Source organism: Bombina bombina, chromosome 11 (assembly GCF_027579735.1).
Source record: "Bombina bombina isolate aBomBom1 chromosome 11, aBomBom1.pri, whole genome shotgun sequence".
Taxonomy (NCBI): Eukaryota; Metazoa; Chordata; class Amphibia; order Anura; family Bombinatoridae; genus Bombina; species Bombina bombina.
The window spans coordinates 82144852-82170553 of record NC_069509.1 but is presented as its reverse complement, the minus strand read 5'-3'; the positions used below and the strand labels follow the sequence as shown (position 1 = coordinate 82170553).

The following is a 25702-nucleotide window of genomic DNA, read 5'->3' as shown; positions in this document are numbered from 1 at the left end:
TTGAACACATGAATGATGATAGAAATAAAGAACTCCCAGTACCAAAACATTTCAAAGCATGCAATAATGGCAATTTGAAACATTTCAGCTATACTATTATAGATAAACTGAAGAGAAACTGGAGAGGAGGGAATCCAACTTATGCCCTCCTAAGATTAGAGGCCAAATTGATCTTTGATCTAGATACTCTAACTCCTAAAGGCATGAATTTAGAGTTCAATCTAGGGAGTTTTCTGCATGAATAAAGTATTTATATTATTTTCTATATAACAAATAAGACATAGTATGAACTTCTAGTCCTCTGATGGACGTCTAGGGATTAAACTTGTTCTACACTAACTGTCATTTGAAGACAATATATAATATAGTTCAATATAATGAAATATATAATACAGGTTAATATAATGAGTTATGTATTTCTAATCATAAAAAATTTTTAAATTATAAACTATAAATCATAGACTTTTAATATGTAGATGTAGGCTCAATGAACAGATCTTTTAATCAAAAATCAAAAAATCAATTCATAATGATCCATTATTAAAATATTTAAATTATTAAAAATACCCCCCCTATAAACCATTATATATAACCATCTGTTTTATATATACTAAATAGCAGCATGTAATGTTTTTACCTTTTTTTACCTTTTTTTCCCTATCTACGTAAGTTTTTAGAAAATCCAAAAATATAATTGGCTTATAAGCAATGTCACCCCCAAAATCAGTAAAACTTCGCAGGCAAAAAGTATACTATTTTACACTTCTACATATGATACTTTTTTATAAGATACACTTTTATGAGATATTTTTTAAAATGACTTTCCCCCACTCGTAATATTGGTTTCTTTTAATTTTTTAGCTGTAATATATTCCTCTAACAATCAGTCTTTGTATCATTAGCCATATATAACGATAATTGCCCATTTCCTATAGATGTTAGCCTTTTGACAATAAATAAGGAGGTGCTTACATACGTCAAGCTATAAGCTCTGCTATATAAAGACCAAGACGGACACGGAGCAAATCAGAAGTTTGAAAAAGGTCCACGACCGAAACGCGTTACTTCTTTTTTGGCCAAATTGAGCCACCGTAGTCTGTGACGTCAGACTACCATCAGCAGGAAAAAAGACCGGACGAGAACTACTCTGCTTCCAGACGCGGAAGCACCACATTAACAACAGTCCTGTATGCGGCTTGAAATTCCTAGTGGTAACCTGGCTTTACCATAAAGGACAAGGAAAGAAATAAGGTACTATAATAACAACCTGACAGATGCTTCCTTGAAAAAAAGCTGCTTAAGGTAACCTGGTATTACCTGAACTTCGGATTACTTCATTTGCGTTTACCATAGGATTGAATTACTAAAAAGACTTTAAGTCTGATCTTACAAGGTACTTTTAACATAAAAAGGAGACGGCACTGAAAAATTTCACTTGCCCAACATTTTGCATATGCCAACACTCTTTATCTGTGCACAGAAAAGAACTTTTTTAGAACTTTTGATTCATTTTACAGTTCTATTACAATCGTGTTTGAAATGGCAATTTTTTATACTTAAGTTTAGCTATGTTGTTCTAGTTATAATAACTTAGCCATATTAACCCAGCTCTATTAACTTTACCTTTTAGCTAAGCTCTATTAACATTGCTTTTTTGCTTTTTTGCACAATTGTCCACTACATGAATTTAGGTATAATCATTTTATAGCTGTTTAGTTTACACACTTTTAGTTTATTATACCATTTTAGCACACACACCTTTAGCCTATACACTTTTAGCTGACCCATTATAGTTTACACTTTAACCTCAATCAAATCCACTGCACTCATTACACCTGCTGTATACTAACCGCATCTGTTGTTATATTAACCTCACTAACGATACTAACATACTAATTATATGTGCTGTGTATACTAACTATATCCTCTGCTCAGTACACTCACCTCACCTATATCTTATCTTTTTATCTTTTTGCCTCTGTTATTTTTGCTGAAAAAACATAATTTATGCTTACCTGATAAATTCCTTTCTTCTGTTGTGTGATCAGTCCACGGGTCATCATTACTTCTGGGATATTATCTGCTCCCCTACAGGAAGTGCAAGAGGATTCACCCAGCAGAGTTGCTATATAGCTCCTCCCCTCTACGTCACCTCCAGTCATTCGACCAAAGACCAACGAGAAAGGAGAAGCCAAGGGTGTAGTGGTGACTGGATTATAATTTAAAAAATATTTACCTGCCTTAAAAAACAGGGCGGGCCGTGGACTGATCACACAACAGAAGAAAGGAATTTATCAGGTAAGCATAAATTATGTTTTCTTCTGTTATGTGTGATCAGTCCACGGGTCATCATTACTTCTGGGATACCAATACCAAAGCAAAAGTACACGGATGACGGGAGGGATAGGCAGGCTCATTATACAGAAGGAACCACTGCCTGAAGAACCTTTCTCCCAAAAATAGCCTCCGAAGAAGCAAAAGTGTCAAATTTGTAAAATTTGGAAAAAGTATGAAGCGAAGACCAAGTTGCAGCCTTGCAAATCTGTTCAACAGAGGCCTCATTCTTAAAGGCCCAAGTGGAAGCCACAGCTCTAGTAGAATGAGCTGTAATTCTTTCAGGAGGCTGCTGTCCAGCAGTCTCATAGGTTAAACGAATTATGCTACGAAGCCAGAAGGAGAGAGAGGTAGCCGAAGTCTTATGACCTCTCCTCTGACCAGAGTACACGACAAACAGGGAAGACGTTTGTCGAAAATCCTTAGTTGCCTGCAAGTAGAACTTGAGGGCACGAACTACATCCAGATTGTGTAGAAGACGTTCCTTCTTTGAAGAAGGATTTGGACACAAGGATGGAACAACAATTTCTTGATTGATATTCCTGTTAGTGACTACCTTAGGTAAGAACCCAGGTTTAGTACGCAGAACTACCTTGTCTGAGTGAAAGATCAGATAAGGAGAATCACAATGTAAGGCTGATAATTCAGAGACTCTTCGAGCCGAGGAAATAGCCATTAAAAATAGAACTTTCCAAGATAACAATTTTATATCAATGGAATGAAGGGGTTCGAACGGAACACCCTGTAAAACGTTAAGAACTAAGTTTAAACTCCAAGGCGGAGCAACAGTTTTAAACACAGGCTTGATCCTAGCTAAAGCCTGACAAAATGCCTGGACGTCTGGATTTTCTGACAGACGCTTGTGTAACAAGATGGACAGAGCTGAGATCTGTCCCTTTAATGAGCTAGCCGATAAACCCTTTTCTAAACCTTCTTGTAGAAAGGACAATATCCTAGGAATCCTAACCTTACTCCAGGAGTAATCTTTGGATTCACACCAGTATAGGTATTTACGCCATATTTTATGGTAAATCTTTCTGGTAACAGGCTTCCTAGCCTGTATCAGGGTATCAATAACCGACTCAGAAAAACCACGTTTTGATAAAATCAAGCGTTCAATTTCCAAGCAGTCAGCTTCAGAGAAGTTAGATTTTGATGTTTGAATGGACCCTGTATCAGAAGGTCCTGTCTTAGAGGTAGAGACCAAGGCGGACAGGATGACATGTCCACTAGATCTGCATACCAAGTCCTGCGTGGCCATGCAGGTGCTATTAGAATCACTGATGCTCTCTCCTGTTTGATTTTGGCAATCAATCGAGGAAGCAGCGGGAAGGGTGGAAACACATAAGCCATCCTGAAGTTCCAAGGTGCTGTCAAAGCATCTATCAGAACCGCTCCCGGATCCCTGGATCTGGATCCGTAGCGAGGAAGTTTGGCGTTCTGGCGAGACGCCATGAGATCTATATCTGGTTTGCCCCAACGTCGAAGTATTTGGGCAAAGACCTCCGGATGAAGTTCCCACTCCCCCGGATGAAAAGTCTGGCGACTCAAGAAATCCGCCTCCCAGTTCTCTACTCCCGGGATGTGGATTGCTGACAGGTGGCAAGAGTGAGACTCTGCCCAGCGAAATATCTTTGATACTTCCATCATTGCTAGGGAGCTTCTTGTCCCTCCCTGATGGTTGATGTAAGCTACAGTCGTGATGTTGTCCGACTGAAACCTGATGAACCCCCGAGTTTTTAACTGGGGCCAAGCTAGAAGGGCATTGAAAACTGCTCTCAATTCCAGAATGTTTATTGGCAGGAGACTTTCCTCCTGACTCCATTGTCCCTGAGCCTTCAGAGAATTCCAGACAGCGCCCCAACCTAGTAGGCTGGCGTCTGTTGTTACAATTGTCCAGTCCGGCCTGCTGAATGGCATCCCCCTGGACAGATGTGGCCGAGAAAGCCACCATAGAAGAGAGTTTCTGGTCTCTTGATCCAGATTCAGAGTGGGGGACAAATCTGAGTAATCCCCATTCCACTGACTCAGCATGCACAATTGCAGCGGTCTGAGATGTAGGCGTGCAAAGGGTACTATGTCCATTGCTGCTACCATTAAGCCGATCACCTCCATGCATTGAGCTACTGACGGGAGTTGAATGGAATGAAGGACACGGCATGCATTTAGAAGCTTTGTTAATCTGTCTTCTGTCAGATAAATCTTCATTTCTACAGAATCTATAAGAGTCCCCAAGAATGGAACTCTTGTGAGAGGAAAGAGAGAACTCTTCTTTTCGTTCACTTTCCATCCATGCGACCTTAGAAATGCCAGAACTAACTCTGTATGAGACTTGGCAGTTTGAAAGCTTGAAGCTTGTATCAGAATGTCGTCTAGGTACGGAGCTACCGAAATTCCTCGCGGTCTTAGTACCGCCAGAAGGGCACCCAGAACCTTTGTGAAGATTCTTGGAGCCGTAGCCAATCCGAATGGAAGGGCTACAAACTGGTAATGCCTGTTTAAGAAGGCAAACCTTAGATACCGGTAATGATCTTTGTGAATCGGTATGTGAAGGTAAGCATCCTTTAAATCCACTGTGGTCATGTACTGACCCTCTTGGATCATGGGTAAGATTGTCCGAATAGTTTCCATTTTGAACGATGGAACTCTTAGGAATTTGTTTAGGATCTTTAAATCCAAGATTGGCCTGAAAGTTCCCTCTTTTTTGGGAACCACAAACAGGTTTGAGTAAAACCCTTGTCCTTGTTCCGACCGCGGAACCGGATGGATCACTCCCATTAATAATAGATCTTGTACACAGCGTAGAAACGCGTCTTTCTTTATTTGGTTTGTTGACAACCTTGACAGATGAAATCTCCCTCTTGGGGGAGAGAATTTGAAGTCTAGAAGGTATCCCTGAGATATGATCTCTAGCGCCCAGGGATCCTGGACATCTCTTGCCCAAGCCTGGGCGAAGAGAGAGAGTCTGCCCCCCACTAGATCCGGTCCCGGATCGGGGGCCCTCGGTTCATGCTGTCTTAGGGGCAGCAGCAGGTTTCCTGGCCTGCTTGCCCTTATTCCAGGACTGGTTAGGTTTCCAGCCTTGTCTGTAACGAGCAACAGCTCCTTCCTGTTTTGGTGCAGTGGAAGTTGATGCTGTTCCTGTTTTGAAATTCCGAAAGGGACGAAAATTAGACTGTCTAGCCTTAGCTTTGGCTTTGTCTTGAGGTAGAGCGTGGCCCTTACCTCCTGTAATGTCAGCAATAATTTCTTTCAAACCGGGCCCAAATAAAGTTTGCCCCTTGAAAGGTATATTAAGTAATTTGGACTTAGAAGTTACATCAGCCGACCAGGATTTTAGCCACAGCGCCCTACGTGCCTGAATGGCGAATCCTGAATTCTTAGCCGTAAGTTTGGTTAAATGTACTACGGCCTCCGAAATGAATGAATTAGCTAGTTTAAGGACTCTAAGCCTGTCCGTAATGTCGTCCAGCGTAGCTGAACTAAGGTTCTCTTCCAGAGACTCAATCCAAAATGCTGCCGCAGCCGTAATCGGCGCGATGCATGCAAGGGGTTGCAATATAAAACCTTGTTGAACAAACATTTTCTTAAGGTAACCCTCTAATTTTTTATCCATAGGATCTGAAAAAGCACAGCTATCCTCCACCGGGATAGTGGTACGCTTAGCTAAAGTAGAAACTGCTCCCTCCACCTTAGGGACCGTTTGCCATAAGTCCCGTGTGGTGGCGTCTATTGGAAACATCTTTCTAAATATTGGAGGGGGTGAGAACGGCACACCGGGTCTATCCCACTCCTTAGTAACAATTTCAGTTAATCTCTTAGGTATAGGAAAAACGTCAGTACTCGCCGGTACCGCAAAGTATTTATCCAACCTACACATTTTCTCTGGTATTGCAACAGTGTTACAATCGTTAAGAGCTGCTAAGACCTCCCCTAGTAATACACGGAGGTTTTCCAATTTAAATTTAAAATTTGAAATATCTGAATCCAATCTGCTTGGATCAGAACCGTCACCTACAGAATGAAGCTCTCCGTCCTCATGCTCTGCAAGCTGTGACGCAGTATCAGACATGGCCCTAGAATTATCAGCGCACTCTGTTCTCACCCCAGAGTGATCACGCTTGCCTCTTAGTTCTGGTAATTTAGCCAAAACTTCAGTCATAACAGTAGCCATATCTTGTAATGTTATCTGTAATGGCTGCCCAGATGTACTAGGCGCCATAATATCACGCACCTCCCGGGCGGGAGATGCAGGTACTGACACGTGAGGCGAGTTAGTCGGCATAACTCTCCCCTCGCTGTTTGGTGAAATTTGTTCAATTTGTACAGATTGGCTTTTATTTAAAGTAGCATCAATACAGTTAGTACATAAATTTCTATTGGGCTCCACCTTGGCATTGGAACAAATGACACAGGTATCTTCCTCTGAATCAGACATGTTTAACACACTAGCAATAAACATGCAACTCGGTTACAATCTTATTTAACAAAAACGTACTGTGCCTCAAGAAGCACTAAACGATTAAATGACAGTTGAATATAATGAACTGAAAAACAGTTATAGCATCACTCTTACAAACAACACAACTTTTTAGCAAAGGTTTGTTCCCATTAGTAAAATAACACTAATTAAATTTTAAACATAAAAATTACAGAGCAACGTTTTAAATCACAGTCACTATATAAGTCTCACAGCTCTGCTGAGAGAATCTACCTCCCTTCAAAGAAGTTTGAAGACCCCTGAGTTCTGTTAGAGATGAACCGGATCATGCAGAAAATACAAGAGTAACTGACTGGAAATTTTTGATGCGTAGCAAAGAGCGCCAAAAACGGCCCCTCCCTCTCACACACAGCAGTGAGAGAGAAACGAAACTGTCATAATTAAAACAAGCAAACTGCCAAGTGGAAAAATAATGCCCAAATATTTATTCACTCAGTACCTCATTAATGCAAACGATTCTACATTCCAGCAAAAACGTTTAACATGAAAAATACCTAATAAAAGGTTTAATGTACTTTTACAGAGTAATTCCGGTGAAATACCATCCCCAGAATACTAAAGTGTAGAGTATACATACATGTTCATTATAACGGTATGGCAGGATTTTTTCATCAATTCCATTCAGAAAATAAAAACTGCTACATACCTCAATGCAGATTCAACTGCCCGCTGTCCCCTGATCTGAAGTTTTTACCTCCCTCAGATGGCCGAGAAACAGCAATATGATCTTAACTACTCCGGTTAAAATCATAAGAAAAACTCTGGTAGATTCTTCTTCAAACTCTGCCAGAGAGGTAATAACACGCTCCGGTGCTATTGTAAAATAACAAACTTTTGATTGAAGTTCTAAAAACTAAGTATAATCACCATAGTCCTCTCACACCTCCTATCTAGTCTTTGGGTGCAAGAGAATGACTGGGGGTGACGTAGAGGGGAGGAGCTATATAGCAACTCTGCTGGGTGAATCCTCTTGCACTTCCTGTAGGGGAGCAGATAATATCCCAGAAGTAATGATGACCCGTGGACTGATCACACATAACAGAAGAAACATTAATATATCAGCATTTTAATACAAACTCAATTAAATTCAATTTTTAATCAATTTTTTAATAAATCAATTTTTTAATAAAATTTTTTTTTCAGAGAATATATTTTAATCATCTCTCTTATCAATAATAAATATTAGCTTATATTTAACATATTTTATGTCCTGAGTGATCATTTCCATCTATTCAGTGTCACCTCAAATGTTTTAGCTTTAGGTCCACATAACCTGGCCTTTAGCGCAGGAAGACAATTCACATAGATTTTAAATTATCAATTTTATCTGGGGGTTTTTGATATCAACCTGTGTACTTTGAGGTGAACTGTTTCAGCGCTCTCTCGCTCCCTCAATATATTCCAATTCAGTCTGACATCCCCAGACATGGAGAGTAGCAGCAGAAACAATGAGGAAGAAAGCATTTTTGACCTTAGAAATAGTCTATATACTAACATGGCTAATGTTATACAAAACAAAAATCCTAGTATTCAGATAGACACAGAAACTCTGACCAAATTACTAACTGAATTAGAATCTTTACTCTTGGTTGAAATGAAACATAAAATTGAATGTGCTTTCTTTGAGTCATATATAAAAGAGAGTATTGTCCCAAGGGGTTTACGAATAAAAAAAGAATGTGCATTTAAATTAGAGGATGACTCCCTAAAAGAAAAATGGAGGAATATATTAGAAGAGGCTTCTATGAAACTAATTAAATTAATTTTAGAACACAGAAACTCGATCATTAGCCAAACAGAAGAAAAAAATTCTAATCTTGAGATTAAATTGCAAGATTTTAAGGAGAGTACAGAGTTTAAAGAGAAAGAGAAATCCATGAAAGAGAAACTGAAAAATACAAAAGAAGAAATAGTTCTAGTTAAAATCAAGAAACTCAAAAGAGACAGAGACGACTATGCTTCACATAAAATGGAAGCTAATCCTGAGAAATATATTACACATAGTTGGAGAGCAGAAAGGAGAAATAACACAAATAATGCAACTACAAAGGAAAACAACCCTGCACAAATAGAAAATGTAAATTATGAGAATCAACCCACTTCCAGAAATACACAAAATCACCACTTTAGACCTCCTTATAAACAAAACCATAATTACTATCACCACCAGAATAGACACCCTCAAAACCATAACAATTCACATAGACCACAATACAACAGAGCAATGCACCTAAATTTCCAACAAAATGGAAACACATTTTACCAGGGAAGAAACCAATACCACAATGAAAATACTTCTCAAAACTCACATTACAATTGGGATCATTTTGATCGTAGAAAACATTTTCAATATAGAAACCGATTTCAGCACGAAGATCAATTTCAACACAGAAATCAATTTCAGCATAGAGATCAATTTCAGCAAAATGATCAATTTCAGCATAGAAATCAATACCAGCACGAGAGAAATCAATACCAACACGAGAGACATTTCGAATATGAGAATAATACTACCCATCAGAATCACTATACACCACATTTTAGGAGAGATGACCACAATAGGACAGATTATCATCACAAACCCAATTATTCCAACAGGCTACTAAGCACTAATGAACAACCTGCCATCTCCACATCAAATAGATATTCTATTTTAGATACAGATATAAATGAATCCCAGCAAAACAAATGCAAATCTACAGAAGTATTAGATACATCACATTTTTCAAATATAGGATCAAACAAAGTGCCTTTTTTAGACAAAGGTCACACAAGTCAACTAAAAGATCCACAAACACCTACACAAGCAAGCATACCTCAATCAGCAAGAGCACAAAGGAAAAGAAGAGCATCAGAAAACGAGGAAAGAGAGGGAGAGGAGAACAGACAAATAAAAAACATAAGACAGAGATAGAGAGTAAAGGAATATACAACCTTAGCGAAAATACATTAGATGAAAATGAGATAAAAATGTTGAACAAAGGATTGTCCTTCGCCCCCACACAAAGGTTAAATAAATTTAACACGTATATCGATGTACACAAATACATAAGGAACATAACAGTCAAAAAATGGTTTCTAAAAACCTCATTGGAGAGAGAAATAATTTCGAATCAAGATGTGGAAAAAGATAGTTTTGTACACACTAACTTAAAACAAAAATCCACTTTTTACCCAAAACATATCAAAGGGGGAGCAATAGAAACTTTTGAAAAAATGGTCTTAGACGATATCAAAGGTTTAGATGAAAATAAACTAAATAAGACACGTTCAAATATCGATAAAAAACAATATGAAGCTATCAAAAGACTAGAAAAGAACAAAAACATTATAGTCAAACCGGCAGACAAAGGAGGGGGCATAGTGATTCTAGATAAAGTGAAATACACAGACATGGCATATACTTTACTGGACGATAATAAGACATATAAAACACTAAACAAAGATCCCACCCCTATTTACAAAAAAGAACTAGATGCATTTCTCTTAAAAGCTAACGAATCAGGCATTCTGAATGATAAAGAATATGCCTTTCTGTCGATAAAGTTTCCAAAAATCCCACTCTTTTATTGTCTACCCAAGATACACAAAAGTCTTATTTCTCCCCCAGGCCGCCCTATAATATCAGGGATTGGCTCACTTACGGCAAATTTATCGCAATATGTAGACCAATACCTACAAAAGTATGTAGTCAGTCTCCCCTCATATCTAAAAGACTCTACAGAAGTTTTAAATATATTACAAAATCTAGAATGGGAAAGCGATTATATTTTGGCCACATGCGATGTGTCGGCACTTTATACATGTATAGAACATCTTAAGGGTTTAGAAGCAGTCGAATTCTATCTAAATAAAGATCACTCCCTACCAAAAGAGCAAAAAGAATTCATTATAGAGAGTATTAAGTTTATCCTCAATCACAACTTTTTTGTTTTTGAGGAAAAAATTTTCGTTCAGCAATGTGGCACAGCAATGGGAACCAGGTTTGCTCCCAGCTATGCCAATTTATTTATGGGTCTCTGGGAACATATTTTTCTAGACTCCATAGATCTGGGAGCAAACCTGGTTCTCTACAAGAGGTATATAGACGATATTCTGATAGTGTGGAAAGGGGAAATAGAAGAACTAGACTGGTTTATATCTCGCATGAACAACAATCTAAACAATCTAAAATTCACCTATACCAGCAGCCACTCAAATATCCAATTTTTAGATTTGGATATCAGAATAGAAGCAAATAAAATCTTTACCAAAACCTATTTTAAACCTGTTGACACAAATAACTATATACATGCGACCAGCTGCCATCTAGAGAGATGGAAGGACAATATTCCGAAAAGTCAATTCACTAGGATACGAAAGAACTGTAATAACGAGGAAGATTATTTACAACAGTCAAATATTTTAATAAATAGATTCACAGAGCGGGGATACAAAAAAGAAGTAATAGAAGCAGAAATGCTTATGTGCAAAGATAAACCAAGGGAAAAACTGCTCAATACACACAAAAAAGATAAGTTAAAAAATGGAGACATTTTTCTTCCATTTATAACACAGTATAATTGCAATAAAGAGATCATAGAAAGAATAATGAAAAAGCACTGGCCCATCCTGAAAAAAGACACAGTCTTGGGTTCGTCTCTACCTGAATATCCACAAATAGTATATAAAAAATCAAAAAATCTAAAGAACATGTTAGTACCTACAGATCTAAAAAAGAAATTAAATATGAAAGACCAAAAAGACCTATGGGGAAGGGACGTGCAAGGATTTTTTCCATGCTGTACTTGCAAGGCCTGCAAATATGCCACAAAAAGAAAGTCTATTAGATCTACTACAACAGGCAAAGAATTCCACATAAAAGGGACCCATAGATGTACTGACAAACATATTATATATCTACTAGAATGTAGCTGTGGAACCCAGTATGTAGGTGAGTCGGATAGAACAGCTCGGGACCGTATTAGAGAACACATCTCATCCATTGAACACATGAATGATGATAGAAATAAAGAACTCCCAGTACCAAAACATTTCAAAGCATGCAATAATGGCAATTTGAAACATTTCAGCTATACTATTATAGATAAACTGAAGAGAAACTGGAGAGGAGGGAATCCAACTTATGCCCTCCTAAGATTAGAGGCCAAATGGATCTTTGATCTAGATACTCTAACTCCTAAAGGCATGAATTTAGAGTTCAATCTAGGGAGTTTTCTGCATGAATAAAGTATTTATATTATTTTCTATATAACAAATAAGACATAGTATGAACTTCTAGTCCTCTGATGGACGTCTAGGGATTAAACTTGTTCTACACTAACTGTCATTTGAAGACAATATATAATATAGTTCAATATAATGAAATATATAATACAGGTTAATATAATGAGTTATGTATTTCTAATCATAAAAATTTTTTAAATTATAAACTATAAATCATAGACTTTTAATATGTAGATGTAGGCTCAATGAACAGATCTTTTAATCAAAAATCAAAAAATCAATTCATAATGATCCATTATTAAAATATTTAAATTATTAAAAATACCCCCCCCTATAAACCATTATATATAACCATCTGTTTTATATATACTAAATAGCAGCATGTAATGTTTTTCCCTTTTTTTCCCTATCTACGTAAGTTTTTAGAAAATCCAAAAATATAATTGGCTTATAAGCAATGTCACCCCCAAAATCAGTAAAACTTTGCAGGCAAAAAGTATACTATTTTACACTTCTACATATGATACTTTTTTATAAGATACACTTTTATGAGATATTTTTTAAAAATGACTTTCCCCCACTCGTAATATTGGTTTCTTTTAATTTTTTAGCTGTAATATATTCCTCTAACAATCAGTCTTTGTATCATTAGCCATATATAACGATAATTGCCCATTTCCTATAGATGTTAGCCTTTTGACAATAAATAAGGAGGTGCTTACATACGTCAAGCTATAAGCTCTGCTATATAAAGACCAAGACGGACACGGAGCAAATCAGAAGTTTGAAAAAGGTCCACGACCGAAACGGGTTACTTCTTTTTTGGCCAAATTGAGCCACCGTAGTCTGTGACGTCAGACTACCATCAGCAGGAAAAAAGACCGGACGAGAACTACTCTGCTTCCAGACGCGGAAGCACCACATTAACAACAGTCCTGTATGCGGCTTGAAATTCCTAGTGGTAACCTGGCTTTACCATAAAGGACAAGGAAAGAAATAAGGTACTATAATAACAACCTGACAGATGCTTCCTTGAAAAAAAGCTGCTTAAGGTAACCTGGTATTACCTGAACTTCGGATTACTTCATTTGCGTTTACCATAGGATTGAATTACTAAAAAGACTTTAAGTCTGATCTTACAAGGTACTTTTAACATAAAAAGGAGACAGCACTGAAAAATTTCACTTGCCCAACATTTTGCATATGCCAACACTCTTTATCTGTGCACAGAAAAGAACTTTTTTAGAACTTTTGATTCATTTTACAGTTCTATTACAATCGTGTTTGAAATGGCAATTTTTTATACTTAAGTTTAGCTATGTTGTTCTAGTTATAATAACTTAGCCATATTAACCCAGCTCTATTAACTTTACCTTTTAGCTAAGCTCTATTAACATTGCTTTTTTGCTTTTTTGCACAATTGTCCACTACATGAATTTAGGTATAATCATTTTATAGCTGTTTAGTTTACACACTTTTAGTTTATTATACCATTTTAGCACACACACCTTTAGCCTATACACTTTTAGCTGACCCATTATAGTTTACACTTTAACCTCAATCAAATCCACTGCACTCATTACACCTGCTGTATACTAACCGCATCTGTTGTTATATTAACCTCACTAACGATACTAACATACTAATTATATGTGCTGTGTATACTAACTATATTCTCTGCTCAGTACACTCACCTCACCTATATCTTATCTTTTTATCTTTTTGCCTGTTATTTTTGCTGAAAAACATTAATATATCAGCATTTTAATACAAACTCAATTAAATTCAATTTTTAATCAATTTTTTAATAAATCAATTTTTTAATAAAAATTTTTTTTCAAAGAATATATTTTAATCATCTCTCTTATCAATAATAAATATTAGCTTATATTTAACATATTTTATGTCCTTAGTGATCATTTCCATCTATTCAGTGTCACCTCAAATGTTTTAGCTTTAGGTCCACATAACCTGGCCTTTAGCGCAGGAAGACAATTCACATAGATTTTAAATTATCAATTTTATCTGGGGGTTTTTGATATCAACCTGTGTACTTTGAGGTGAACTGTTTCAGCGCTCTCTCGCTCCCTCAATATATTCCAATTCAAACTTGTTAAATCTACCCCATGTCTCTATCAGGTAACCACTATTGCCATGGTGATCATATGTTAGCAACCTGAGCATGTGACCCCCTACTACTTTGAAAGAGAAACCTATAAAGTTTTACATTGTTTAGCTAAAATTTCTTCTTAAAGGGACATAAAACCCAAAATGTTTCTTTCATGATTCAGATAGAGCATTCAATTTTAAACAACTTTCCAATTTAGTTCTATTATCTAATTTGCTTAGTTCCTTTGACATTCTTTATTGAAAAGCATATGTAGGTAGCCTCAAGAGCGGTAGGGCACTACTGGGCTCTAGCTGTTGATTGGTGGCTGCACATATATGCCTTTTGTCACTGGCTCACCTGATGTGTTCAGCTAGCTCCCAGTAGTAAATTTCTGCTCCTTTAACAAAGGATACAAAGATAATGAAGCAAATGTAATAGAAGTTAATTGAAAAGGTTTTTTTTTAATTGCATGCTCTATCTGAATCATGATAGAAAACGTCTGGGTTTTATATCCCTTTCATTGTGTCATGAGCTCATTTTTATACAATACAGAATATTAGAACAGATCAGATATTGCAGTCTGCTTCAGCCTGCTTTGTAGCAGGTATCGGGGCAGCTAATGCAGCGCAAGCGCACAGTGTCTCTACTACTAATAGTTATCGCCATGGGGGTGGGGGGGTACCCTTGGGGCGAGGGGTGGGCGTGGCTAAAAAATTAATAAAATAAAAAACACTTCTTTTTTTTAATAAATATTATTTTAAAACTTTTTTTCCCTCATTGGACAGGGGAGGCACTACCTCCCCTGCCTCCTATTACTGCACGCCCCTGCTAATAAAATAGTTCAGGTATCTAAATAAATGGGTGAATATAAAAATTGGTAACATTTCATGAAAATCTATCTAGGATGACTTTTAGTGAAATTATTTCATATGTGTATACATTGTCAAAATGAGTTGTCACCAACTGTGAAATTAGAATTTTGATTCGTTTTAAAATGTATCTAATATTTTATAGTTCAATATTTTATTTCTATTCATTGCTCCATGGTACAAAGTATAAAAAAAAAAATTGGAAAAAAAAGGTAAATAATCCTACGTTGTGGTGTCTTGATAAAGAAAAATTATGCTTAAAAGTGGAGCCATAAATGTGAGTGTTTACAATAATTAGGAAATAACAACCCCCATGCTGTTATTAAATAACCACACAAAGGATATAATCCCTGCACTGTTTCCAGGAATACAGAGACCAGGTCAGAGATGTTTCTCTCATAATCCTTTATGATCTCCTGTGGAGGAAAAAGAACAGGTGAGCTAGCATTTATATTTAGATTCACATATCACAAATAGTAATGAGCAGCGCTAACACCAATATTGAATACAACCACTCTTATAGAGAGTTGCCGTCTCAGAGCTAGTGGGTTTCCTGTCCACATCCAAAAAAGACTGATCTATGTAGAAGAGAAAAGAAAAAAGCGCATCTCCGTCACAGCCTCAGGAACTCACTACAGATACCTGTGATGTCATCAGATTGACAGAGGTAGAGACAGCGACTGACAGCAGATACAGGCAAGACTCACACCTGAACTACACATTTGTTTTATGCATCTTAAAGGGATACGGAACCCAAATTTGTTCTTTCATTATTCAGATAGAGCAGGCAATTTTAAGCAACTTTTTAATTTACTCCTATGATCAATTTTTCCATTTTTATTTGAAAAAGCAGAAATGTAAGCTTATACAAGCAGGCCCATTTTTGTTTCAGCACCCTGGATAGCGCTTGCTGATTGGTGGTTGCATTTATCCACCAATCAGCAAGCACTACCCAGGTGCTGAACCAAAGATGGGCCGGCTCGTAATCTTACATTCCTGCTTTTTCAAATAAAGATAACAAGAGAATGAAGAACAATTAATACTAGGAGTAAATTAGAAAGTTGCTTAAAATTGCATGCTCTATCTGAATCATGAAAGACAAAATTTGGGTTCAGTGTCCCTTTAAACACTTGTTTTTTAGTAAGTGCAATATTGTATGTGCTTTTTAAATTATTAATAAATCACCTTGAATCGAGAGATGCACTGTTGTCTTTTCTATTCTACATAGATAATTCATATCTAGATGTATTAGTATCCAAACACAATGTATTGAATATAGCTTTATTATAGAAATGATGACAACAAGATTTTGAAATAGGGTCTGCAAAATATCACTATTTTGACATCTTGGTGTCACTCACTGGGTGATTTTAAATAAATAAGTGCTCATGTTACATTTATGCACAGAAGAGGAGAGAGGCACTTGTGATATAACAATAAATACCACTTACTCCCAGCCCATGTTGGTCCTAGGCCATAACATTTGGTGGTACAAAAAGGTTGATCACAATGATAAATATCAAGAGGTCAAGTTGGTGATCTAATCATCTTCAACCTATTTATACATTTATAATATTAATAATTATTAATAATAACAGAGGCGTCACTAGAAACCACAGGGCCCAGGTGCAAGAATCTAAGAAGGCCCCCCCCCAAAAAAAAAAAAAACCGGTGAATTTGATACATATCTTTTTTTTTTTTTTTGAGTTTCAAAAGAGCTTTATTTAGTTTGTCATTCTTACAGGTAATAATATGCATACAATGAAAGAAGGTAACAAAACATAAACAAGATTAGCAAATCAAGGACTCATAACATCCTTTAGTTGATCTAAAACATACTTTTTGAGATGTATAATGAGTAGTACACAAGAATTCCGCATGTATAACGGTTAGTTTGAAACATATAATGAGGTTTTGTAAAACAGATGGGGGAGAACTAAGTAGTTCCCTCCCGGGCGAAAAAGAAGGGGGGGATAAAAGAATAGAAATAAGAAGGGTGTAGGAGGAGCAGGGAGTTTGGGGAGTATATCATTAAACTAGAGTAGTCTCGTCGAAAGGGAGGAGGTTAATTCTGGGGGAGTCTATCTCTAGCTCAAGCACCCTAGTCTGTCCAGGAGGGCTAGGAGGGAGAGAGGACATTGGGTCTCCAAGTAGTGTCGTAAATAACTTGCCAATCAGCCCATATAAGCTCAAATAGGTCAGAGTTGCCTAGATTGTAAAATATACTTTTTTCCATGGTGTATAGGTAAGCCATATAAGAGCAAACTCTCGCCCAGCTGGGGGGGGATTCTGACTTCCGGTCAGAGGCTATCAGGTGTTTGATGGTCATGAATAGGTAGATACTTATGCAAGCATGATGTTTGGGAATGGAATGAGTGCCTATGTGTAGGAGGGCTACTGCCGGAGAATTATGTAGGGAAATTCCTAATTTGGGAAGGACTCTGAAACATTTAAGCCACAGGGGGCGTATTTTGGGACATTCCCACCAGATGTGTAGGGAGTCCCCTCTCTGACCACAATCTCTCCAACAGTACGGGGATGTGCCAGGATATATTTTAGCTAACCTGGTGGGCACATAGTACCAATGAGCCATCAGCTTATAAAAAGTTTCAAAAAGGGTGATACAATGTATAGTTTTTTTAGTTCGTTCAAGCGCTTGTTCCCAATCGGTTGCTGTAAAAGTTCTGCTCAGGAAGGATCCCCACTTTACTAGGTGTGGGGCTAGGTCTGAGGATGGTTCAGAGTTCAACAGGGTGTAATGCCTGGAGAGGGGACTGTGGAGCCTCTCACCCTGTTTCCAGGTGGACTCCCACAAGGTTAAGGGCCGATTTGATTGAGGTTTAAAGCCCCAGGAGATCAAAAAGTTTTTAACTCTAAGATATTCAAATTTCAGAATGTGGGGCAATGCACCGTCTGCTCCGAGCTGTGTGTCAGTCTTGAATCCACATTCCGGTGTCGGAAGCCAAAGATCCGAAACCGTCAGTATTCCCAACTGGGACCATTTGGATGGATGGGCATCCTGTAGTCCCACTAGTAGGCCGGGCAAGGAGGCTATGGGAGAGGGGTGGGGAGCAATCTGTGCGGAGTGGCGGATTTTATCCCAGAATTGCAGGCATTCCCGAATGATAGGATTTATTAGGAACAAATCCCTGCGACAATGTGCAGGCGTCCAGATCAGGTCACGTAGGGTTAGGTTGAAGGGTAAGGAGGCCTGCTCAATAGACTTCCATTTAGAAGAAGACTGTGAAACTCCCCATTGGGAGACATGGGTGAGCATGGCTCCCTCATAGTATTTTACTATCGAGGGAGAGCCCAGACCTCCCTGTGACCGAGGCAACTGTAATATTCTCTGCGCCACCCTTGGGGGTTTACCCTGCCAGATGTGCTTAGTAACCTCGCTCTGAAACTGTAGTAAGATATGCCTGGGAACTTTGATTGGTAGACATCGGAATAAATATGTGAGTCGAGGAAGGAAGGACATTTTTAGGGCAGCAATTCGTCCAAGCCAAGAAACCTGGGAAAGGCTCCACTTTTCGTTAAGGGAACGAAGGTCTGATAATAGGGGGAGGTAGTTGTCCCTGATGACCCGAGGGAAGTCGTTGGACAGTCTAACTCCTAAGTGGGTCACTGAGGATTCCGACCATTTATACGGGTATTTAATCTTTAAGGGGGCAATATACGAATTCTGAAAGCCTTGGGTGTAGATCTCAGTTTTAGAGATATTAAGTTTATAATGAGAGTGAGCACCAAACTCCCTGACTAAAAGTAGGAGTCTAGGCAGGGTGGTCGCGAGGTCTGACGAGAACAGGGTAATGTCGTCAGCAAATAGAGCTATGTTGTGTTTCGTGCCACATAGGGTGATGCCACTCATGTGTGGGTCAAGTCTGATTTTTTCTGCCAACGGCTCAATGGCCAGTGCGAAAAGGAGGGGCGATAGGGGGCAGCCCTGCCTAGTCCCGTTGGAAATCTGAAAAGGGGGAGTTTGGAAGCCGACTCCCCTTACCGAAGCGGAGGGAGTAGAGTATAAAGCTTTAATTGCGCCCAACAGGGAACTTGGGAACTTAAGGGTGTTAAGTACTTCCCAGAGGAATCGCCATCTCACCCGATCAAAGGCCTTTTCTGCATCTAATGATATGATTGCTACGGGCTTGTTCATACTGGAAGACAGGGCCATAATATTCAAGAGACGTCTGGTGTTATCCGGGCCCTCCCTTTTAGGGATAAATCCCACCTGATCTGGGTTGATCAGAGAGGGGAGAAGGTTGGCGATACGATTGGCTAAGATTTTGGAGAAAAATTTAATATCAGTATTGATTAGTGAGATTGGCCTGAAGCTGGAGCAGAGGGAGGGATCTTTACCAGGTTTCAGTATAGTTACAATGGTGGCTACAAGGAATTCACTCTTGAATTTACCCTCTTCTCTAGCTAGATTAAAGAGTCTAAGGAGTAGGGGGGAAATTTCTTGGTTATAGGTTTTATAGAAGTGTACTGGGAAGCCATCCGGTCCAGGTGATTTGAATGATTTAGAATTTTTAATAACTTGTTGAACTTCTCTAAGAGAGAATGGTAAATTTAGAGTATCACTTTGATCGGGTGAGAGGGATGGAAGATTTAGAGATTTTAGATATTCACGAATGGAATCTTCCGGGGTTACGGGGGGGTTCTCGGATTTTTCAATATTATATAGTTTAGAGTAAAACTCAGCAAAAGATTCCCCTATGTGCGAGGGGATTTTAAGGAGAGAGCCTTCCCTGACAATACCATGTATACGTGAAATACTAGTCCTATTCCTGAGTTTCCTGGCTAAAAGGGTGTCCGCCCTATTGCCCTTATAAAAGTAAAGTTGTTTGAGTTTGGTTAGGTTATTCTGTGTTCTCCGAAGTTCTAGTTGGGAAATGTGGTTTTTAATATCAATTATTTGGGCTGTTAGGGGGGCAGTGGGTTTAGTTCTATTTTGGCCTTCAAGTTCTCTGAGCTTAATGTGAGACTGAGCCAGCGAGAGACCCGCTTGCCTTCTAAGTTTGGCTTGTTCAGATATCATGAAGCCTCTTATGGTTGCTTTAGCAGCTCCCCATAGGGTATCATCGGCTACCTGTGCCCGGTCATTAACTTTAAGGAAATGCCCAATTTCCGTGCGTAGTTTCTCCCTGAAAGGGATATCCTGTAGTAAGTGGTGGGGCATGCGCCAGGAGGGTCTAGAGTGGGTGGTATTGGTAGAGATGAGGTCAATGATAACGCAGTCATGGTCTGACCAATGGCAGATTTGGATGGACGCGTTAGTCACTAGGTCTAGAGAGTCTGCTGTGGAGAATATGTAGTCTAGGCGTGAGTATTGTCGGTGTGAGTGTGAATAGTGCGTGTAGTCTCGATCTTGAGTGTGGATAGACCTCCAAATATCAAACAGTCCTGATCCCGTCATGAGGGTACGGAAGTTTGCTGCCAGTCGTTCGTTAGGAGAGAGGGCCCCAGCCTTGTCAGGAGCTGTCCTGTCTAATCTGGGTTCCCAGGTCATATTGAAATCGCCCGAGATAATAACCCTGCCTTGTTGATGTTGAGAAATGATATGAAGTATGTGTTTGAGGCACTTAGGTTGATGAGTGTTGGGTAGGTAAACTGATGCAAGTGTGTAGAGCACATGATTAATGTTACAAATTAGAATTATATATCTGGCTTGTGGATCTTTAACAGTCAAGATTGGTTCAATGGCTAGTCTCCTGTGAAGGAGGATTTCAGTACCCCTAGCTTTTTTTGTGAATGGAGCGTACTCAATATGTGTATAATCTCTAGAGGAGAGTCTAATCTGTTCGTCTTTGAGCCAATGAGTCTCCTGTAGGAACACCACATCAGGGTTGTGGTGTTTCAGAGAGCGCAGTAAAAGACTTCTCTTAAAGGGAGTATTAAGTCCTCTTACATTTTGAGTAAGAAACCTCAAAGGAGAGCCTGTCATAGATAGTAATGATTAAGAATTGAAGGGAAGGAGGGAGAGGTTCTGGGTCAGGGGGACAGAAAGGGGGAGAGAGAAAGGGAGGGTAAGTAAGTAGGTAAGAAGGGCACTAGGAAGTGCCTCTGGAGTGGTGGAAGTAGTCCACCGCAGATGAGCCCTAGAGTGGGCTTCAGTTGGGGGGTTGAGAACAGAACTCCGGAGCTAGCACATCGGAGTAGGAACGTCAGCCCCGCTCTAAGAATAATTTTATCAGAGTATAAAGTGCTTAAACCTTAATAAACATAAAACAGCAAGCAGCATAACTTATCATAACTTATTATATATAACTTATTCCATAAGTAAACAATTTAACATATCAAAAGGTCTCCCTACAGCCCCATCTTGGCAGAGATGTAGGCCAGGTAGCGAGAACCACCAGGAGAGACCCCAGGGTCAACTAACTTCTGAGCCAGGACTCATGATTCCCGCAAAAATCTATTCAGTGGACTCAGAGTGTCCCATAGAAGGCTGTGAATGTTGTGTCTTAGGCCTTTTTATTCTCTGTTCTTTTGTCGACCATTCAGGGGCTGAGGCTCTCAGGGCAGTTTGGGGTTGAGCCCGGGTATTGAGAGGGTCCACAAGAAGACCCCATGAGGCCAGTAGTGTCGTACCCTGAGATGGTGTAGTGACGGTTATGGTTTGGTTGTCCTTGGTGATTATGAGCCTAGTTGGGAACCCCCAGCGGTATCGGTAATTAGCCTTGCGCAAAGCAGTGGTCACTGAATGGAAGTGTCGACGTTGCTGAAGAGTATGTGCAGAAAGGTCAGGTAAGATCTGTATCCCCTCAAATCTACTACTTAAACTTGGTTTACGGTAAGCAGCCTGAAGGAGGCGATCTTTATATAAATAACTGTGAAAGCACACCACAATGTCTCTCGGCTTGTCGGAGCTCACTGACCTGGGGCACAATGCTCTGTGCGCTCTCTCCATTGTGCTAGTTAGGCCTTCAGGGGTGCCTATGAGCTCTTTGAAGAGGTCTTGTAGATAGCCTTGGATATCCGCTGAGGTCACTGTTTCCGGGACCCCTCTAAATCTGATATTACTTCGTCTCGATCTGTCTTCCATGTCAGTTAATTTAGATTCTAGCTGCGAGATCTGCTCAGCAAGATTTTCAGCGTAGGCCAGGATGTTGGATTGGTCCACAGCCTGATCATCTTGCTTACGCTCCAGAGCATCAACTCTGTCACCAATTTCCGAAATTTCCTTCTTGAGCTCCGCAGAACTGCGCTGAATTTCTTGGGTGATGGACTTGGTCTGGATGGCTAGAAGTTTCTTAAGTGATGATTCTGTGATATAATGTTGGGAAGAAGATGCAGAATGTTGACTAGATTGGGACTCTTCGTCTTGGGAGTCCTGTTCGCTCATCTCACCTCCTGGTTGGGGTGGGGGTTCCTTGGTTATGTGGGTGAAGTGATCAAAGACTGTTTTCCTAGGTTTGGGGTTGGATTTTGAATGCTTCTTTATCATGTGAGGCATCTTATATGCAGATAGGCAGATATCCAGCGGATACAATAGGCAGTCTCTGGGGGCCCAAGATAGTGTCCTGCTGTTTTGGAGGGAATTCAAAGGTTATACATACTAAAGCAAAGCACTTAATTTACATGACACCTGTCTCGTAGTTAGAGCGGGGCTGAGTCACATTTAAAGAGGGAGAGTTACATTAGTACAGATATGTGTTGCAGCTACCCAAGTCCCCCACCTCAGGGAAAGAGGGGTACGACCCGGAGGAAGGGAAAAAGGAAGTTGGAGGTGACCCACCCGGACTGGCCGGGCGGGAGCGGGGAGGTGAGGGGTTAAATAGCAACAGTCAGAAAAAAAAGAAAAAAAAAGAAAGAAAAAACAGATAATATGTCACAAATAGTTATACACAGGGCCTGTGGATGAAGATACAGCTGTTATATGGGGTTACTGAGAGCAATAAAACAATAAACAAGACCCCGGGGGGGCAGAGAAAAACAGCTAGTTAAGGGTTATAGTGAAACCTGTGGAAGGAAAGAGTTGTTATTAAATGACATTACACCATAGGCATTACGCCTAAGGACAATTGCACTGACGCAGCAGCCTTTCACATTTATTCTTATGTTAAAAGTCCAGATTTTAGTTCCAGATTTTTCAAAGAGAAAAGAAAAAAAAGTTGGAGTGAAAGTGAAGTGGCAATGGCAGAGTCACCCAGGTTAGCTGGCAGAGTTAGAAATGGTGCCAGGCATTAATTAGGAATGAAATCAGTTATCTTCCTCCCCAAATATAGAATGCGAGGGGATAAGGGTCTCTAGCGTGATACAAGATAATCCTGCTCTATTTCTTTGTAGGTTGCCAGATGGGGGATACAGCCATAAGGTGAACAGAGGTTAGATGAGGTATGCTGCAGCAAGTGTGTCTAGGATATATATCTCCTTGGGCAGGGAGCAGGGTATTTATAACTATAAAAAAAAGCACCTGAGGTAAAAAGGGGACTGTTTCTTTCAATTTCTCCCCACTGTGTGAACCAGGCCTCTGTAGGACCCTCTGTAGTGAGCGTAGTTAAGCTCTAATGAGGGGATGTGTGGACATACGATGCTCCGGTTGTAGTGCACAAGAAGGGCCAAGAGAGAGTCCAGATGCAGGACAGAGATAGTCTAGAGTGCGGGAGAGAATAAGATTGTAGCAGTAACAGGTATGTGGGGGCTGAGGCCTGCAAAACGGAGGAACGGACACTTTGGTGCACAGAACAAGATTTGAGTAAAAGTTCCTTACCCTGTCTGGAAGCTGGTCTGTGCTGTAATGTAGGCTCAACAGAGAAGAGTTCTCCCTCCTGTTGGTGTGAGACACCGGTTACTGCGGGTGAGAGGGGTCTTCTGGGCCCAAGATGGCGGATATTCGCGCCCTTTTTATCTTTCCCCCCTGGATGGTGTGCGAGGGGTCCGACAGAGGTAGAGGTCCCCGGCCAGACTAGCCAGGACCCCCGTGTCGGCAGCTGCAAGCAGGTAGGGTTAGATGAGCGCTCCGGCGCTGGATCTGAGTGCTCCGAAAGCGTTGAGGCCCTCCGGAACCTCCGAGCAGGGTGCTCGAGTAGAGAGTAGGCTCCCAGGATGAGGCGGTACCTCCGCTAGCGCGCTCCGGAGCGGATCCCCGGCCCTCCGGAGCGGTAACAAGCGGGTACGAGCAGCGGCAAACAGGAAAGGTAACGTACTCCAGCAGACCCTCCGGAGTGGAGCCCCAACCCTCCGGAACAATGGGTACAGGTACAAACTGGAGAGGGGTTCGCTGGGATCGGTCTTCGCCGGCTAGGCAGTAGCAGTTGGGTGCAGGCTGTAGGAGGAGGAAGGGTGGTCCTAGGTTGAGGTGGTGGGACCCGGAGTGGATCCCCAACCCTCCGGCAGGGAAATAACAGAGCCTGGTCTTTCTTCAGGTATAGGAGGCCCAACACCCAGCTCAGTAGTTGCTCCGCTCCTGGGAGACCTCTGTAAAATGGCGGATCGCTCCAAATTTGTTAGTCGTTTGAGGGTGATCTCCTGCTATATTACTTAGTCGTGACCGGTATTATGGCCTCAGGGGTGTTTAAAGGCCTTTGGAGTGACCTTCCGGCCCGGAGTAGGCCGCAGCCTCTGACTTTCCCAGTTTTCCTCTGGTACTCAGGTCCGGATCGGGAACCACCTTCTAAAAGGATGAAATTTGCAGGGTAGATTCGGGTGTGCAGGCTAAGGATACTACCCTGTGCTTAAGGATGGCCTTGCTGGGCTTATCAAAATAGCTTTTTTGTCAGTTTTTAATCTGTTTTATCAGGAGCTCCTCACAAACACTTCTGCATCAATGGCTGGCTAGCTCCGCCCCCCATCTTTTTTTTTTTTTTTTTTTACATTTAACACAGAAAAAAAATGTGAATCAGATTACGTGTCTGCAAAAGGAGGTACCCTGTGCCCACAGTCTGTGAGATGGTCTGACCCCCTATTACTGTATATAGTGAGTGACACTGTTTAACCCACCAGTACTGTATATAGTGAGTCAGTGACACAGTCTGTAATTTGACGGTGAGATGGCTGGCCTGACCGTACCCGCCCCAGTACTTTATAAAGTGACCACAGTAGTCTGTGACATGGTCCAGTCCCCCCTTACTGTATATTGTGGTACTGTATAGACTGTTTACCCCCCGCCCCCCATACTGTAGTAACAAGCTCTGTAATTTGCTGGTTCCACAAACATACACACACACACATACATGCATAAATACACACACAGTCACATACACACACACACACACAGTCACATACATACATACACACACACACACACACACACACACACACACATAAACACCAATGGGTAAAACAGAAAAACTAACCCCTGTAGTCAGAGACACTAGTGAAGCATCACATCACACTCACATGATATCAGTCCAGGCAGTGGCAGGTCAACGTTTTTAATTCAGATTTTTTTTTTTTTAAGCTGGGCCCCCAGGGGCTCAGTCGCAATTGCGACCTCTGCACCCCCTGTAGTTCCGCCCCCATAATAATACAAATTCTTATCTTCTCTTCTTTACCTATCTCCTTGCTCTGGGTAGAGCATTGGACATGTTAAACGGCACTTTCCTGCAAATTCAGGGCAATCTCTGAGGTTTGGCAGTGCTACAACAATGAAAAGGGTTCCTAGTACCTGCTAGAACCCCAACTGCTGTATTCCATCAAAGGCAACTTAGGTGCCTA

The 25702-nt window shown here is 40.2% G+C and overlaps 1 protein-coding gene across 1 annotated transcript in view; it reads right to left on the bottom strand.

The window, feature by feature from the left end:
* DRC3 (dynein regulatory complex subunit 3) overlaps window positions 1-25702 on the bottom strand; it is a 127516-nt gene that overhangs the window by 14991 nt on the left and 86823 nt on the right. The window contains exon 9 of the mRNA XM_053694988.1: window positions 15386-15456. Within this exon, the coding sequence (XP_053550963.1) occupies window positions 15386-15456 (71 nt within the window). The remainder of the gene's footprint in view (window positions 1-15385; window positions 15457-25702) is intronic.